This window comes from Catharus ustulatus, chromosome 1 (assembly GCF_009819885.2).
Source record: "Catharus ustulatus isolate bCatUst1 chromosome 1, bCatUst1.pri.v2, whole genome shotgun sequence".
In the NCBI taxonomy this organism is placed as follows: domain Eukaryota; kingdom Metazoa; phylum Chordata; class Aves; order Passeriformes; family Turdidae; genus Catharus; species Catharus ustulatus.
This window is the reverse complement of record NC_046221.1, coordinates 49225781-49242689: the sequence shown is the minus strand read 5'-3', so window position 1 is coordinate 49242689 and position 16909 is coordinate 49225781. Positions and strand designations below refer to the sequence as shown.

The window sequence follows — 16909 nt, the reverse complement described above, 5'->3', positions numbered from 1 at the left end:
CCAGGCTCGCTGGCCCCCCCGCTCCCGTCTGCACCGCCGCTGCCGCGTTTGCTCGCCCTGGCCGGCACTGCAGGCCCCCACACCGCCAGGCTCCCCCATGCTGCTGGCCCTGGTTCTCCTGGGCTCCAGTGGACTGCTAGCCCTGCTTCTGCTGGGCTTCCCCCCTGCCGCCGGGCAGCCCTGCCCGCCGGGCTTCCTGCTTCTGCCATTCTCCCCTGCGCAGCCGGGCTCCCGTGCACTGCTAGCCCCACTTCTGCTGGGCTCCCCCACCCTGCTGGCTCGGGCTCTGCCGCCCGCCCCCCGCACTGCTGGCCCCTCCTCTGCCACCTCTGCCGGGGCCAGCCGGGCTCCAGCTTGGCTTGGGGCTGCCACAGGCTCTCACTTCCGTGTTGGCAACTTTTAGAATATTGTTCATATATTAGCCGCCCCCGAGTATTAGCCGCACTTCCGGGTTTCCACCAAAATTTTGGTCAAATTGCTGCGGCTTGTATTTGTGAAATTACTGTAATTCAAATGTTTTAAATTAAAAATATTTCTTCCAGGTCTAAATTACTTAAATGTGACCTTCATACCACTAAGAACAAACATGCAAAGGAAAAGCCCCTATAAACAGTGAATAAACCCCAAAATACTACAACCTGAGTGGACTAGCCTCAAAAGCTACAATTACCTTCAATCGCTCCATTCCTCTTGACCCAAACAGCCACCATTTTATGGCTGTGGATTAGACTAACAAGCTTAGCCTAGTACTCAGTGTTACGTAATGATTCACCTTGGAAGCTTTTTCTCTCCCAGCGGATAAATTATGCAGGAAGAAGAGAAATTATGTGTGTCTACCTTGTCTGTCTTACAATATTGGCAGATACTGCAAACCCTTTGCAGCAGAGCTGCGTCTGAATGTAAGATGAGCCAACTCAAATGGGGGCTGACTCTTACATCACTGAGCCCCTTCTCTGACTTGCTTGCCTCACACTGCTCATAAGAAGTCTTATCAGTCCATATTTCTGCAATAATTCTCAACCACTGAGCTGTGTTGCTAAGCATGGGTGGCTTAGGATTCAGAGACCCACTTGGCTGTAAATAATTTGTTTTAAAAAGACAACACCACCATAACTTCAACCACTCAATTAAACAGTCTTGCCTTACTCTTGTTAATGCTTCTGTGTCATTGTGTTCTTGAGCATTAGCAGAGTTTGCTATGCGAGGGAGCTTTGGTAGTGATCAGAGGGATAAGCAGACATTTTAGGTACAGTAATTTCACGATTATAAGACGCACCATTTTGACTAAAATTTTGGTCCGAACCCAAAGTGTGGCTTATAATCAGGTGCGGCTTGTATATGGACAAAGAACAAAAAGTTGCTGTTTTAGTTTGGAGGACAGGGGTCTGCTGAGAAAGGCAGGAACTTCTCTTTGAAATGGAGAATGTAAACCCCTCTCTCCAAGTTATTATAATTTTGAAATCAAGGGGCTTTCAGGCAAAAATATGGGAATTAGGAATAACAGTTCTTTACTAGGGAAATTAAAATAGAAATACAGTACTACAAAGAAACAAACTCCAAACCCTGACAAAGTCAGAGTACAACCTGACACCCCGTCAGGCAGGGTGTTGGTAGCAGTCCCATTAAATGGTGGCTGCATCCTCCTGCAGTGACAGATGTGATTCAGCTGAAGCAGTGCTCCTGCAGAAGGTGCAGTTTCCCTCTGGAGGTCCAGTGGTGATGTGGAGAAATCCAGTTTTCCTCTGGAGTCCAGTGGAGAAAGGGGCTCCCTTAGTGTCCCAAAACCTCTGTTTTTATCTTGGTAAGAAATGTTGGGCTCTTCCCCCTGGCTGGAGCAACTTCCAATGGGATGAAGTAATTTTATCAGTCACACAGTGGGACTCAATGGGCCATTAGCAGAAAATGACTTTGTGGAGGAAGGATGGGGTGTGAATGGTTTCAATGGATGGCCCATTAGTAGAATATCTGCCATTGAGATAAGGATCACTGCCCCCCACCCTCAACAGATGGTGATAGAATAGATACCTTTTATCACACTCTGTGTATTGTGATGTGGGGCTTATAATCAGGTGCGGCTTTTATATGGACAAAGAATGAAAAGTTGCTGGCACCCGGAAGTGCGGTTTTTACTCAGTGTGGCTTATAATCATGAAATTACTCTAATACTGAAAAGAACAGGAATTACTCCTAACCAGTAACCTGGTACAGCCGCATAGTTCTTCTTTTCTTCCACTTTTTCAATGTTGCTGAAGAGTTTCTAGTTTGGCCTGAGGAACTGCAGCAGTACCAGTATTCTGTTGGCCCAGAGGCTGGAAAGGAAGCTCACAGTTGGGTGCTGCAGTAGGCAGCAGCTGGCCTGCTGGTCTGGATTTTTCCCTTTCCCAGCGAGCTCTTGCAACACCTGACTGAGTCATCTCACCTTGGAGGCAGGTGCAGAATCCCAAATTAAGGGCTTGGTGTTGTCGTCAGTGCCTGGAAACCAAATACTTCCCAAACCTTTTCTCCTCAGGAGCCACCACGAGTGGGAGTGATTTTGGCAACAAGTGTCCAAACCACTGGGGATGGGGTTCATCTCAGTGTCAGGCCATCTGCCACTCCCCCAAGATTTGTGTGCAGTGTGTCTGTGTGATGGCTCTCCCTCTTGTTTTGGGCTTCTAGAGCCACACCTGCACACTTGGAAAGAATTTTCATGACTTTTTTCTGGTTCACTTGAAGCAGAGTCAAGAGAGAAGGTGATAGGGGTGAGAACCCTTCCTAGTAATTTCTGAATATCTGTTCAGCAATAAGGAGGCTTAAGTTTAATGACTTTCTCAGTATGCAGGAGTTCAAACTTGTAACACCTATCTGGATGTGAATGGAATGCCAGGATGGGGGTTACCTAGTGTAGCACATAAAGAAGTTTGCCCTTGAACTCTCTGATCAGGTTGAGGTAGAAGAGGTTGGACTGGGTCTGTGTGTCTTCAGGAGGCCCTGGGTCTGAAAATCTGCTATTTGTATTGTGCTGTTGATTCAAGTGTCTCACAGCATTTAGGAAAGTCTTCAACAGCCCAGGAAGGTGCCTGCAGGCAGGAAGAGCTAGAACTTGGGTCTCTTGACTCCCAAAATCATGCTGCCTCCTGTAGCATAGAGGTCTCAGCTCTAGTAGTTTGCTGTTACAGACAGCCAAGCAGGAGGTTTGATGTGTTTTATGCTTGTTTTCTCACTGTTTGTTGTGATGAGGTGGTTTTAGAAAATGCCTGCACTCCAGCTAAGGTCAGAGAGTCCTCTGGGATTTCATTTCAAATGAACTTAGGCATCCTAGAATTTATGTGGGTGCTTAGTGTTTAGTCTTATAGATTTAATTGAAATTTAATATTAACAAGTTGTGAAGACAAATTTATGCTAGAAGATTGAGTGCTAGAAGGTTGATTGAGAGATGACTTCTTCCAGAGTGAACGAATAAAGTTAATTAATTGTTCATAGAAACCCTATATACCAAACAACTAGTAGGTGACACAAATATCTTAAGGATTTGGCACCTGGCAAAGGAGACTGAAGAACTGTTATAATGAATTGTTCAGGCATGCTGGCTGAGAATAAATTTCCTGGGAAAAGGGTGGGTTCTTTAACCAAGGATTTAACCACCTTCTTTAACCAAGGATTTTGTGTAAGACAGGCAAATGCCTCAGCATGAGCAGACACTGAAAAAAATTATAAAACAGACAATGTTTTTAGAAGGTAAAATTCATAGGTAATTTTAAAAAAAGGAAAAATAGTTTGGAAAAATATGCAAGACAAAGAAATATGTAGTTCAGATCATAGTTATGGGCATTGCACTAAGGTTTGCGCCTACAAGGGACTTCTTCTAGCAGTAATTCACAGGAGAATTGTTGATACCACTGTTTATCTCATGAAATAGGCTTTCAGTTTGGGGAGTTATAAAGAATTTATATGATTTAAATGAAAATTTTAAATGAAAGTTCTGTAAATAAAAGTTCCTGCTCTCTCTCCTGCTCTCTCACACAGACACCAATGCGACAAGGGATTTCATTGTAAGGAGACATTTTCATTGTAAGGAGACTTTTGGTAGAAGTACTGTTGTTAAAATTAGAGTTATACATCTGCTTAATCATGGTTCAGTGTTCCTAAATTAGAAAATGCCAAGAAATTAAGCAAGATGATTGTAATAGTTGAATCTTTATAAAAGTCTTTGGAAAAACATAACAAGAAACATGCTGTCAAACTGCAAATGCCCTGGAGATGTTTTATGTCAGTTTTACAAGGCAGTTGTACAACACTTCCAAAATTAAAGAGAAAATGGGTATTATTTCACTAGACTGATAATCATCTCATCATCACGCTCATGTATGTAGGTCTAAGATGAGTTGATCAGAATCTTTTTTCAGTACTTTGGCATTAATGTACATCTGAAGAGGGTATAAATTCGTTGCAGAGTATGTCAGTGTGTATTAAATGAGTACAGCCTGTTAGTGACTGCTAGTGAGTTAAGAAAGGAAGTATTTTAAACTAAGAAAAAAAGAGAGATGAGGGAGAGAAAGAATACAAGTGTCAGTCTGACATGGGGATCTTACTGCACTGATGTTTGCAATGCCTTTTCATTTTATAGTCAATTAATATTATGAAGCGGACACTGCAGAAATATGGAAGCTATGAAAAATTTGAACAGGCTGCTGGAGGCAGCTTGCTGACCAAAAGTCGCATCTGGAATCACGTCAGGAAGTACATGATGAAAGAAGGCTGTCTTGGTGAGGTAAGTCCTGCACTGGATCAGGAAAGAAACACTTATTAAAACTTAGACATTACACATGGAGGGACCCAAGAGACCATCTGGGAGGTCTTTCCTCCATAATTACAAGAATATTCCTTACATCATACTTTTCTCACGGCTAAGCCCAGTCTAATATTTGAACAATTGAAACGACACAAATTCATTGTGAATGCTTCAGTCATCTCTCTAAACCTGTTTCCTGAATCATATATGTGTGTTCTTAAATTATCTTCTTTTGGGAGTACTCAAGAACGACACCCTTCCTTCCCTCCTTTTTTCAGCTACTTGGGGACCAGCGCATTTCCATTTATTCATCAGTTCTGCCATCTGTTCTCCTGTATCAAATTATTTACACCAAAGGAAAGAGTTAAGAAAAAGCCAAGAAAAATAAGCAACGGCCCAAGGGAGTGATTTATAAGAAGCAACAGAAATGAAAGTGACATAAGATGAATAAAAATGTCTGAAAGAGCTTGTTGAGCTGGTTTGAATGCTGTTTTTTCCTGGCTTTAGCCATCTAATTTTTTAGAGCCCTGTGAAAAAAACTTACTTTCTATATTCAGAATTTTAGAAGACCAGTTTGATGAAGTTAATGAAATTGCTTGGAAAAGTCAGATGAAAGTGAATGTATAAAAAAGGAATTAATCCAAATGAAATCACCAGATGACAGAGTCAAAGACTTGGGTAAGATCATTGTCAGTGAGCAAGAGGAGTCTGGAATCATGAGACAAAAAGTAATTTAACTAGGCTTAATTGGTAAACATACTATTATTAGGAGAAAATGCTAAACTCATCACACATTTTTGTGAGACTGATTTGACACTGATAACCAGTCTTTACCTGTGTTTCTAAGAGTGGGATTAATAAACTACAATTTAGAGCAAGCAGAAAAAAATTGTATGTTTTGTCTTTTCCTGTGCTTTTATCTCCCTCTTTATTTTTGGCTTGGTTCAACTTCATGGCAGCTGGATCCTACATCCTCATCCAGCAACCCATGTCCTTCTTAATGAAATGCTTCACTTTTTCTGTGAAAATAGGGTTAATACATCATGCTTAGGATGGCCTAAAATATGGAAATACTCTCTCCAGCTGAAGAGGTGTTAATAATGTTAAGTGGCACCTGTCCTTTAAATCTAAATGCTTTGGTATTTACCAATTTTTCCTGCCTTTTAAATGCAAGTTTTATGGGACTGACTGCTGTTGAACTTGAAGCTGCATGGTTAGTTTTGAGTGTAGAGAAGTGTTACATTCATGCCTTAGATCTCTGGGTCCTTTTCTTTGGATACTAAAAAAGTAATCTTTCTTTAAAGTAGTCTCCCTTGTACTCTTCTGGGTGATACTATTTCTTTAGGATTTACATAAAGGGGGAAAGGTGCTTAGTCTTCAATAGTTTCACTTTTCCTTCTCAGTCACTTGTTTAAAAAGGCTTTTTGAAGTTAAATAATAAAATACATCAATATGCATTAGTTTCCTTCTCTGTCAGTTTTTGTTTTGATTACCAGTTTTCCAAGAGAAAACAGGAAAGCAAGAACTATTTTGCTGTATAGAACCAAACAATACCAGTATTTCAATATTTCAACTCTGCATCATGTAACAGGAGAAAAACTACACAGTACTATTCCCTCTCTTTCAAGTGGCTTTAGGCTTGCTTTCAGACAGCTTATTATATAAATACCTAGTCAATTTATTAGATAAGGTACTCTTATCTACTACTTTTCTGTTCTTAGTAATACCAAAATAATTCAACACAGTTCAAAAACTGGAATTTTCTCTAATTTATTTTGCATGCAATTGCTCCCTGTCCTCTGAGTCTAGTCAGTGTTACTGTGATTGTTGATCACAAGACAGAGTTGTGGAGGGCAAGGGACCAAAGAGAAATTAAATAATGGAAGGGCCAGAAGAAAAAGCAGGAGCAGGAGTGAGAAGAGAGCTCCTTCAGTTCTACCTGAACTCTCTCCTCTTCAGATTGTGGTCCATCTCACAGAGGACCTGCTGTCCCGAGCCTCCATGACCGTGGTGAACGGCCGCCCCACTCTCACCATCAATGTCTCCACTGCGCGAGAACACTGGCTGGAGGGGATGCTGAGACATGAAATTGGTATGAGCATGACATCCCTTCTGCAGTCGAAGGGGAGTACTTGCATGCATTCTTACTTATGGCACAGTGATGGGCCAGGCACTGGACAGATACAGAAAGAGGGAGCATCCCTATACTGGAGATGTGCTAAAGGGAAGGAAAAACCTTTTTATTACTGCAGTAAAAGGATTCCTAGAGTTCATGGACAATAGCATTTTAGGTCAGATCCAGAGCAAGCTTTTGAAGCAGGCCTACCAGCTAGTCCCACTTACAGCACTGAGGTTCCATGCCAAAGGAATCTTGGAGCAGACAAAGAATAATCCTTTCAGATGGTGCTAGCCCAGAGGTTCTGCTCCAGGGCATACCTTCCGTGCTGTCACTGCTCAGGGACATTTTGCTCATGATAGCAGTTTCTTTTTAACTGCTCTGGACTTAAAAAATAAAAGGGGGGGAAACAAAAATAGTGTGACCGTTCAACCTTGGCTCCAGCTATGTCACTTTACAAACCTCCTCCTGTTGCACTGCCTGTTTGCACATGTACACATGCTTTAGATATGAAGAATTTAACCAGTGATCCCAGTGATCCCTAAACTGGTGCAAAATTGCAAAATTTGCATTACCACAAGGTTGGCCCAGCCCTGTGGAAAATTTCTACTAATTTTTCAGTGCATCTGTTTCAACTAAGTTCATAAGAAATGGATAAACTTGGCTAGTGCCTGAAGAATAAGCCTAGGCAATTGCCTAGAACTGCTGCTACTCACATTTTAAGGGACATAGCATCTTCCAAGGCCGCAGTAGTGCTGTTTAATCACCTTCAGGAGGCAATATTTCTGCCCTTTTACTTTGATTTTCCTTTATGCTGTTCCATACAATGCCTAGCCTGTACCAGAGACAACTAATCTTTTAAGACTTCTGAAAATTCATTTTCACAGATTTAGAAAGTCAAGTCCTCCTGATAGTTGCATTCCTTCAGGAATTTTACTTGCAGTCAGCAGGTGAATATTTGTGTGATGTATATATCGCTGACAAAATTCTCTGTTGTAGACAAGGCTAAAGTCATTGCTTTTCCCAGTGCCCAGTCCTACCAGCTTAGAGTTCTGGAATTATATATTTTGTATTTTTTTGTTAATCATTGGATGCTACTGTTTTAAGTGCCACATTCCTTTTATTTTTTTTTTCAGGAACTCATTACTTTCGGGGTTTTAACAACAACAGCCAGCCTTGGTGCAACCGTAACGGACGTAGAAAACATGGGTTAAAACCAATCAACCCTACAGAAGAGGGGCTAGCGAGCATTCACAGTGTCCTGTTCCGCAAAGACCCTTTCCTTTGGAGAGCTGCTCTGCTCTATTACACAGTGTACCAGGCCAGCCAAATGTCCTTCAGTCAGCTTTTCCAGGACGTGGGGAAATTTGTCAAGGACCCCAATACTAGGTGGGATTACTGTGTACGTGCCAAGAGAGGATGGACTGACACTTCACAGCCAGGTGAGTTCTCTATTTGCGTTTTCTTGCTTTGTACTTCAGGGAGGTTTTCAGAACATGCACAGAGCTCCTTAACATGTCACACAGTAAAACCATGGCAAATGGGAGAAATCAGACTCCACACTTTCTGAAATGGCATACCAGGAATTCTGCTATGGACAAAAAGGCTGAAAATGCTCATGAGTGAGATCTTCAAGCTGAATCAGTAAAGGACTTTTTCATTTTTTTTGTGGAAGTGGAACATAAATGCAAAACTTTGAAAAAAAATCACACTCCGTTTCACCTGCTTTCTACAGATGTAATGTTGCCTGTGGTTATTCACAGGACCTATCTTCTACGTTTTATTTCTTTTTCTGGCTGGTGGGTTTTACCTTCTAGCTAGTTTTTGGAAAGGTTTTCAAAGTCAGGGATATAAATATCTAGTTTTTAAAAATAAAATTGTTCTGCTCATAATGGCTTCTGAGAACATGCCTTGACAAAACAGTGATAGAGTGCAATATATCTCCATTCCTTTCAGGCTGTTTCAATAAGGACCAGGTGTATTTGGATGGCATCCTCCGAATCCTGAGATACAGGGAGTCCATTGATTTTCATCTTCTGACAGCCCTTGGAAAGGTGACTGAACTCATTATTCCCAAGAGTATAGTTTTATCATTTCAGCAAGCCTGTCTGTAATAAGCTATGAGTCATGGTGCTTTTACTTTGATCTAGAATTATCTGCTCTGTACAGCACCTTCAAATACACTCTGCAAGTTGCAAGTATTTTGAGGTCCTAAAAATTTCTACCAGCTTGGCCTCATCCTTCACTTATCAAATTAAGATGTTATGGTCATATTTCTCAGACTTTCCTCTCTTTACAGGGTACTACCTGACTTGCAGTACAACAGACTGCCTTGGCCAAACAAGACAGGTGCTAGATAAGGCAGTGGTCCTAGCAGAAAAGAAAACCATTTGACATTAATGCACCCCTCCTTCCACCACAAAGAGTATTTAATCTCAAAGCTCTCTCACTGGTGGCAGGTGTTTCTCAAAAAATGAGTTTTTTCCCCCCAGAATAATGGTATTTATACATTCACAGAATGTGAATGAATTTTAGGTCCATTCTAACTGTCATGGCTTCTTTGTCCTCAAATCACAGAATCACTAGATTGGAAGACACCTTCAAGATCATGGAGTCCAACCTATGCCCTAACACCTCAACTAAACCATGGCACTGAGTGCCATATCCAGTCTTCTTTTAAACACATCCAGGGATGGTGACTCCACCACCTCCCCAGTCAGACAATTCCAGTTCTTTATTACTCTTTCTGTGAAAAACATTTTCCAAATATCCAACCTATATTTCCCTTGGCATAGCTTAAGACTGTGTCCTCTCATTCTGTCAGTTGCTGCCTAGTAAAAGAGACCAACACCCACCTGACTACAAACACCTTTCAGGAAGTTGTAGAGAGTGATAAGGTCACCTCTGAGTCTCCGTTTCTCCTGGCTGAACAATCCCAGCTCCCTCAGTCATTCCTCATAGGGTTTGTGTTCCAAGCCCCTCATCAGTCTTGTTGCCCTCCTCTGGACATGCTCAAGCTCCAATCATCCTAAGAAATGCAGAAGTTTTGTCACACTTCCTGAACCAAATCCTTGGGTTGCTAAGCTTTCCCAGTTCATTAAGCAGGGTTCATACTCTCATAATCAGGGAGTCAAATTGACTTGAGCTTGAATTTAGAGCTGCTATACCAATATTTCTGCAATCAATGGGTGATAAAGGGAAGGAGCATATTATGATAGAGGGTTTTGGTCCACATTTGAGTTTTCCCTTTACTGTAAGAAACATCCTTATTGATAAGCAAGAGCAATTTAGGTAGCTAAACCAAGTAAGGAAGCTTTGAAAATAAAATCAGTAAGTCTGCAACTTTCTCTCTGAAATTTCCTTTTGCTTTAAGCCTGCTTAACTCCACACAGCTTCTGCCTGCTAAACCACTGAACATACAGTTCCTTTACTGCTTTATGCCTCTATTCAGGGAGTCTGCAGGTTGTCAGGCCACTTGAAAAACACACTAAGTCATTCCTCATAAAATTACAGATTCCACTATCATCTACATTGCATGGCACCCACATCAAGGGTCTACAAGCAATTTATTTCTAGCATTATGATAATTTATAAGTGCTTGACTTTACAACTTTTACAATCAAGGGATCTTAAAATGTATTCTGAATGGTTTAGCTTCAGACATCTACAATCAAGCTGGAAATTTGTGTATCAGAGCAATAATTGCTCTTAGCGTCACAGATGTCTGCAGAGATCTCGCAACATCCTATGTTCAACTTCTATGCTTAAGCAGTGTCAGCTAGAGCAGTTTGCCCTGGACCATGTCCATTTGGGCTTTGAATATCACCACTGATGGTGACTCCACAACCTGTCTGGATGACCTGTGCCAGTGTTTTCCACCCTCATTGTACAAAAGTGGTTTTTGTTCATATGGAATTTTGCGCATTTTAACTGGTGCCCACTGCCTCTTGCCCTGCTAATGTGTGCTGGTGAGAAGAGCCCCCTTACTGTGTTCATACACACTGACAATTCCCATGAGCTTGCTTTTCTCCAGGCTAAACGGTTCCAGCTCTCTTAGCCTTTCCTCACAGGAGAGATGCTCCAGTGCCTTAATCATCTTAGTGACCCTTCACAGGGCCCACTCCAATATCTCCATATCTTCTCATTGGGATCTAGCCTAGTGGTTTATCATCACTTTAAATGGGGGATTTATTTGTTTTTTTAGGGTGGAATGGATGGATCAGGTTGTTCCAAAGGGAGTATTAAGCTTGGCTGGCACGTTTTCCAGGTCCTGCTTTCCTGTTGCTTCTGATGTTACTTACAGTGTAGAAGAGTGTGGTGTGGATACATGCAAGCTGTTCAACATACCTAGAAGTGACTAAGTAAAACACCTGAAACCTGAGAAAAGGTGCTTCTTAAAAGGAGCAGTTTTAAAACTTTGTAGAAAAGAATCAAATACAGGAAGCATTGCAAAATATTCATGTGGTAATTTCATGCAAATATTTCTGAAGAGAAATAGAATACAGATATTGGGTGCACTTGAGTATGTCATAACTACCAAAGTTACTGTTACTTACCAGAGTTACAGTTTACTATGAAACCTAAAAGCAGCAAAATATCACCTACTGTTGTGTTTCCCAAGAAACACATGAGGACATTACAAAGAGCATAAGTAAGCTTGATTTAACCTCAGTCTTTTTTATCTAGTGCACTGACTGTGGTAAGGAAGACAACCTGTTTCCACCACGGGATGGGATTATGTTTTTGATCTCCTCAGGATGTCAACTTTGGTAATTTTTTTAATAATTACAAGGACTGGGGAAATGCATCGCATTCAAACTATATCTCAGATTATAGATACATGTTTCTTTTTTGTAGTAGTAACAGAAACCTCTGAACATAAGTATGAGGGGGAAAGGATGCTTTTTCTTTCTTTAGGCAGGAAAAGAGATAGAATTTAATTGCATGTACAGTAATTTCAGGATTACAAGCCGCACCATTTTGACTGCAGTTTTGGTCCGTACCCGGAAGTGTGGCCTGTAATCCGGAGCGGCCAATATATGAGCAATGTTCTAAAAGTTGCCAACACGGAAGTGAGAGCCCGCGGCAGCCCCAAGCCAAGCTGGAGCCCGGCCAGCCCCGGCAGAGGTGGGAAAGCCTGGCAGAGGCAGGGCCAGCAGTGCGGGGGCGGGGGAGCCCAGTGGCGCGAGGAAGCCCAGCAGAACTGGGGCTAGCAGTGAGGGGAAGACCAGCAGAACTGTGGCTAGCAGTGCAGGGGAGCCCAGCAGAACCGTGGCTAGCAGTGCGGGGGAGCCTTGCGGCGCAGGGGAGCACGGCAGAAGCAGGAAGCCCGGCGGCGCGGGGAAGCCCAGCAGAACTGGGGCTAGCAGCATGGGGGAGCCCGGCGGCACGGGAAAGCCCAGCAGAACCAGGGCTAGCAGTGTGGGAGAGCCCGGTGGCACAGGGAAGCCCAGCAGAACTGAGGCCAGCAGCGCGGGGGAGCCCGGCGGCGCGGGGGAGCCCAGCAGAGCCGGGCCAGGGCGAGCAAACGCAGCGGTGCAGGCAGCGGGGGGGTGAGCCAGCCTGGCGGCGGCAGCGGCAGCACCGCCCAGCGGGCCCCTGCCAAGTCGTAGTGCCGAGATGGGCCATCCGGCCCCGTCGGCAACCATGAGCGGGCCAAGCCTGTTTGGCCCCAACCCGAGCCAGTAAACCCCGCTATTCCGCGATTCTGTTACTAATTGGCAAATTTGTGGAAGTTGCACACTGATCCTCGCTATGAATTAAAGTGCGGCTAATAATCCGTTGTGGCTTATATGTGGATGAGGACCTAAACATTGCCGACACCCCGGAAATGCGGTTTATAATCCGTGCGGCTTGTAATCGTGAAATTACTGTAGTGCTGTGTCTCTACACTGAGAGATGGTGTGGTTTGGGAGAGCTCCTTTGTATCCACTTCTAAGTAAGTTAGGTGTAATGCCACACATTCGTCGGTTAGCAGTATGTTAGTGACTTGAATAAGCCTGGGCATGGGTGTCTGTGTTTTAATTGGGTGCATCTTGTCCTTGGAACTAGAAAAGCAGTGTATTCAGATGCAAATTGATTCTCTTTGTGGACTTTGTTCCAATTATCATCACTGAGATATGTACAGTAATTTCACGATTATAAGCCGCACCGATATGACTAAAATTTTGGTCCAAACACGAAGTGCAGCTTATAATCAGGGGTGGCTGCTATATGGACAAAGAACAAAAAGTTGCTGTTCTAGTTTGGAGGACAGGTGTCTGCTAAGAAAGGCAGGGGCTTCTCTTTGAAATGGAGAATGTAAATCCCCTCCCTCCAAATTATTATAATTTTGAAATCAAGGGGCTTTCAGGCAAAAATATGGGAATTAGGAATAACAGTTCTTTACTAGGGAAATTAAAATAGAGATACAGTACTACAAAGAAACAAACTCCAAACCCTGACAAAGTCAGAGTACAACCTGACACCCCGTCAGGCAGGGTGTTGGTAGCAGTCCCATTAAATGGTGGCTGCATCCTCCTGCAGTGACAGATGTGATTCAGTTGAAGCAGTGCTCCTGTAGAAGGTGCAGTTTCCCTCTGGAGATCCAGTGGTGATGTGGAAAAATCCAGTTTTCCTCTGGAGTCCAGTGGAGAAAGGGGCTCCCTTAGTGTCCCAAAACCTCTGTTTTTATCTTGGTAAGAAATGTTGGGCTCTTCCCCCTGGCTGGAGCAACTTCCAATGGGATGAAGTAATTTTATCAGTCACGCAGTGGGAAAATGACTTGGTGGAGGAAGGAGTTGTGAAAAGATAAAGAACAATGCCCCACCTGGTTTCAATGGATGGCCCATTAGCAGAATATCTGCCATTGAGATAAGGATCACTGCCCCCACCCTCAACAGATGGTGATAGAATAGATACCTTTTATCACACTCTGTATTGTAACGTGCGGCTTATAATCAGGTGCGGCTTATATATGGACAAAGAACGAAAAGTTGCTGGCACCTGGAAATGCAGCTTATAATCAGGTGTGGCTTATAATCATGAAATTACTGTACCTGTCTCAATGGATCAGGTTTAGCAATCTGGGTTACACTGCCCTCTCTTTCCAGAAAGCCCTTCTATGCCCATTGCACATTGTGAATCCTTCATCATGAATAGAAACCATCAGCTGCCAAGAGGACAGGCTGCTTCCAGGGAAAGCAGACTTTGCAGGGTTCGATTCCTTAAAGGAAACATGGGGAAAAAAGGTTGGAAGGAGCAGGCTCCACTCAAGCCGCCTGGCACAGCGTGTGAAGAAATAGGACATGTCAGAAAGTAAGCGCAGCGAGGCTGGTGGACTTTGCCAGCACATATGCTGCTGTCTGCAGGGTGCCAGAACTCACAGCTTGAAGACAAAGCGACAGCCACACAAATTTCATCACACTGGACAGCTGCCCAAGGAGTCCTGCTCTGTATTTCCATGGCAGCTTGTGCCCAAAACAAAAACATTCATCCTTTCTTGACCATCATTCACAGCATCTTGAGCTACTGTGATTAGAAATCCTAGCTTTTAGAATCATAAGACTATGAAGATAGCTTTTTTTCCTAAGGAAAATGGATATTTCTACCAGGTCCTGTAATAGCTGCAAAATGAGAGTTCATCACCAATACCCAGAAGGCTCTGATGCCATGAGGCAAACCCAGTCTCCACTCTGGTATTGAATGGGGAAAACAAAAAAACCTAAAATTAGGATGCTTAGGTATTGTTCATGCTGTAGTTAGTTACTAGAGGTGCATTTTAATTTCGCTTTGCATAAGCACATTTACTAGTGAAAATGAAACAACAGAGTTCAGGTCCATGCAGGGACCATGCATTTCCCAAACTGTTTCCTGTGCCATGCCTGTCCTGCCCTCTCTTTCTAGTTCCTTAGTCTTTTGCACAGTGTTTTTTCCATTCTCATGCAAATCTTTCCGCCTTGTTGAGAAGACATTCCAGGACTCACACGCACTCCATCCTTTCCCTCTCTATTCCTGCAGCTGCTGTAGATGATTCTCATTCACATTCCTACATGTCTGTTTACTGATTGAATCAAAAGCAGAATCAGGAATTATGAAGGCATTTGCTTAATTTACACTTCTTTTGCATCTTCTACTGAAGCACACAGTTGCTCATGTTTTCAAACAGTTCTGCAAGATTTTAAATTCTCCTGCTCTGAAATATTTTCTCATTTACAGGAGAGAATTTATAGCAGCAGCAGAGAAATTATGGGACTGTACTGCTAAATTTACCCATGTGCTTCCTTACAGATCTCATACGAGGATGTGGATCGCCTGAAAGGATTAGCTGTGATTGAGAACATGAGGGTGCCACACTTTTTGCAAGACCACGCCCGGTACATGGAACACTTGAAAAAGATCATGGAAGTCAATGAGTTGACTGATGAGGAGCTCCAGGATCTCATAAATTAACAGTATTAGATCTCCACTCACTTACTGTGTGAGGATGTAGAACTGGACTTTCCAGAGCTTGCAAAAAGGGACTTATGAGGGATGGGAGGGAAGAGTGGCCAGAATATGTAGAATTCAGAAAAAGACACTTTATGTCCTTTTGCACTGTGATTGTATACTGATTATTTTTAAAGAGATTGTGCATTTTTGTAAAATTGGCTTAGAAATTCCTCTGCAGTGATCTGTCCAATCATCTATTCTCTTTTATATGCTTGATATAGTGCTCAATGCTGTTTCTTGTAATATATTGCCTTTTCCCACCCAGGTTTAGAGGTGGAAGAAAGGAGACAGAGGAGAAATTCCCCCTTAGTTCACTTGTTTGCCTTATCTTTGGTCATAGCTGTCACGGTTCATAGAAATAGAACTGCTATAGATTATGCTGCCTTGCTGTCTGCATAACTTTCCCATTTGGTCATCATTACAATGAAAACAGAAAGTTTAAAAACAGTGCACAGAAGCAGGTATTTGCACCACAGGATCGAAGTCTGTAACATTACAAAAAGTTTCAGGGTGTTTTTTTAGTGAGAGGATTAGTGTTTTAAAAAAGAGAGAAATGGTAGGTAGTGGTATTCTAATGATTGTGAGTAGCAAAGCTTTCCCTTTCATTCCCTGAAAAAGTTACAGTAATTTCACGATTATAAGATGCACCATTTTGACTAAAATTTTGGTCCGAACCCAAAGTGCGGCTTATAATCAGGTGCGGCTTATATATGGACAAAGAACAAAAAGTTGCTGTTTTAGTTTGGAGGACAGGGGTCTGCTGAGAAAGGCAGGAACTTCTCTTTGAAATGGAGAATGTAAACCCCCTCCCTCCAAATTATTATAATTTTGAAATCAAGGGGCTTTCAGGCAAAAATATGGGAATTAGGAATAACAGTTCTTTTCTAGGGAAATTAAAATAGAAATACAGTACTACAAAGAAACAAACTCCAAACCCTGACAAAGTCAGAGTACAACCTGACACCCCGTTCAGGCAGGGTGTTGGTAGCAGTCCCATTAAATGGTGGCTGCATCCTCCTGCAGTGACAGATGTGATTCAGTTGAAGCAGTGCTCCTGTAGAAGGTGCAGTTTCCCTCTGGAGGTCCAGTGGTGATGTGGAGAAATCCAGTTTTCCTCTGGAGTCCAGTGGAGAAAGGGGCTCCCTTAGTGTCCCAAAACCTCTGTTTTTATCTTGGTAAGAAATGTTGGGCTCTTCCCCCTGGCTGGTGCAACTTCCAAGGGGATGCAGTAATTTTATCAGTCACACAGTGGGACTCAATGGGCCATTAGCAGAAAATGACTTGCTGGAGGAAGGATGGGTTGTGAAAAGATAAAGAACAATGCCCTGCCTGGTTTCAATGGATGGCCCATTAGCAGAATATCTGCCGTTGAGATAAGGATCACTGCACCCGACCCTCAACAGATGGTGATAGAATAGATACCTTTTATCACACTCTGTATTGTAACGTGCGGCTTATAATCAGGTGCGGCTTATATATGGACAAAGAACGAAAAGTTGCTGGCACCCGGAAGTGCAGCTTATATTCAGTGTGGCTTATAATTGTGAAATTAC

The 16909-nt window shown here is 42.8% G+C and overlaps 1 protein-coding gene across 3 annotated transcripts in view; it reads left to right on the top strand.

The window, feature by feature from the left end:
• The window catches only part of KIAA0895 (KIAA0895 ortholog), a 35425-nt gene extending 19379 nt beyond the window's left edge, over positions 1-16046 (top strand). The window contains exons 3-8 of one of the 3 annotated variants that reach the window (XM_033070141.2): positions 4607-4750; positions 6731-6863; positions 8024-8329; positions 8844-8941; positions 11574-11656; positions 15156-15262. In XM_033070141.2, coding sequence (XP_032926032.1) covers positions 4607-4750; positions 6731-6863; positions 8024-8329; positions 8844-8941; positions 11574-11656; position 15156 — 765 coding nt within the window. In that variant the 3' untranslated portion in view covers positions 15157-15262. Of the gene's footprint in view, positions 1-4606; positions 4751-6730; positions 6864-8023; positions 8330-8843; positions 8942-11573; positions 11657-15155 lie in introns of all 3 variants that reach the window. The other 2 variants (XM_033070135.2, XM_033070148.1) reach the window with 2 other exon arrangements.
• Positions 16047-16909: the final 863 nt, after the last annotated feature.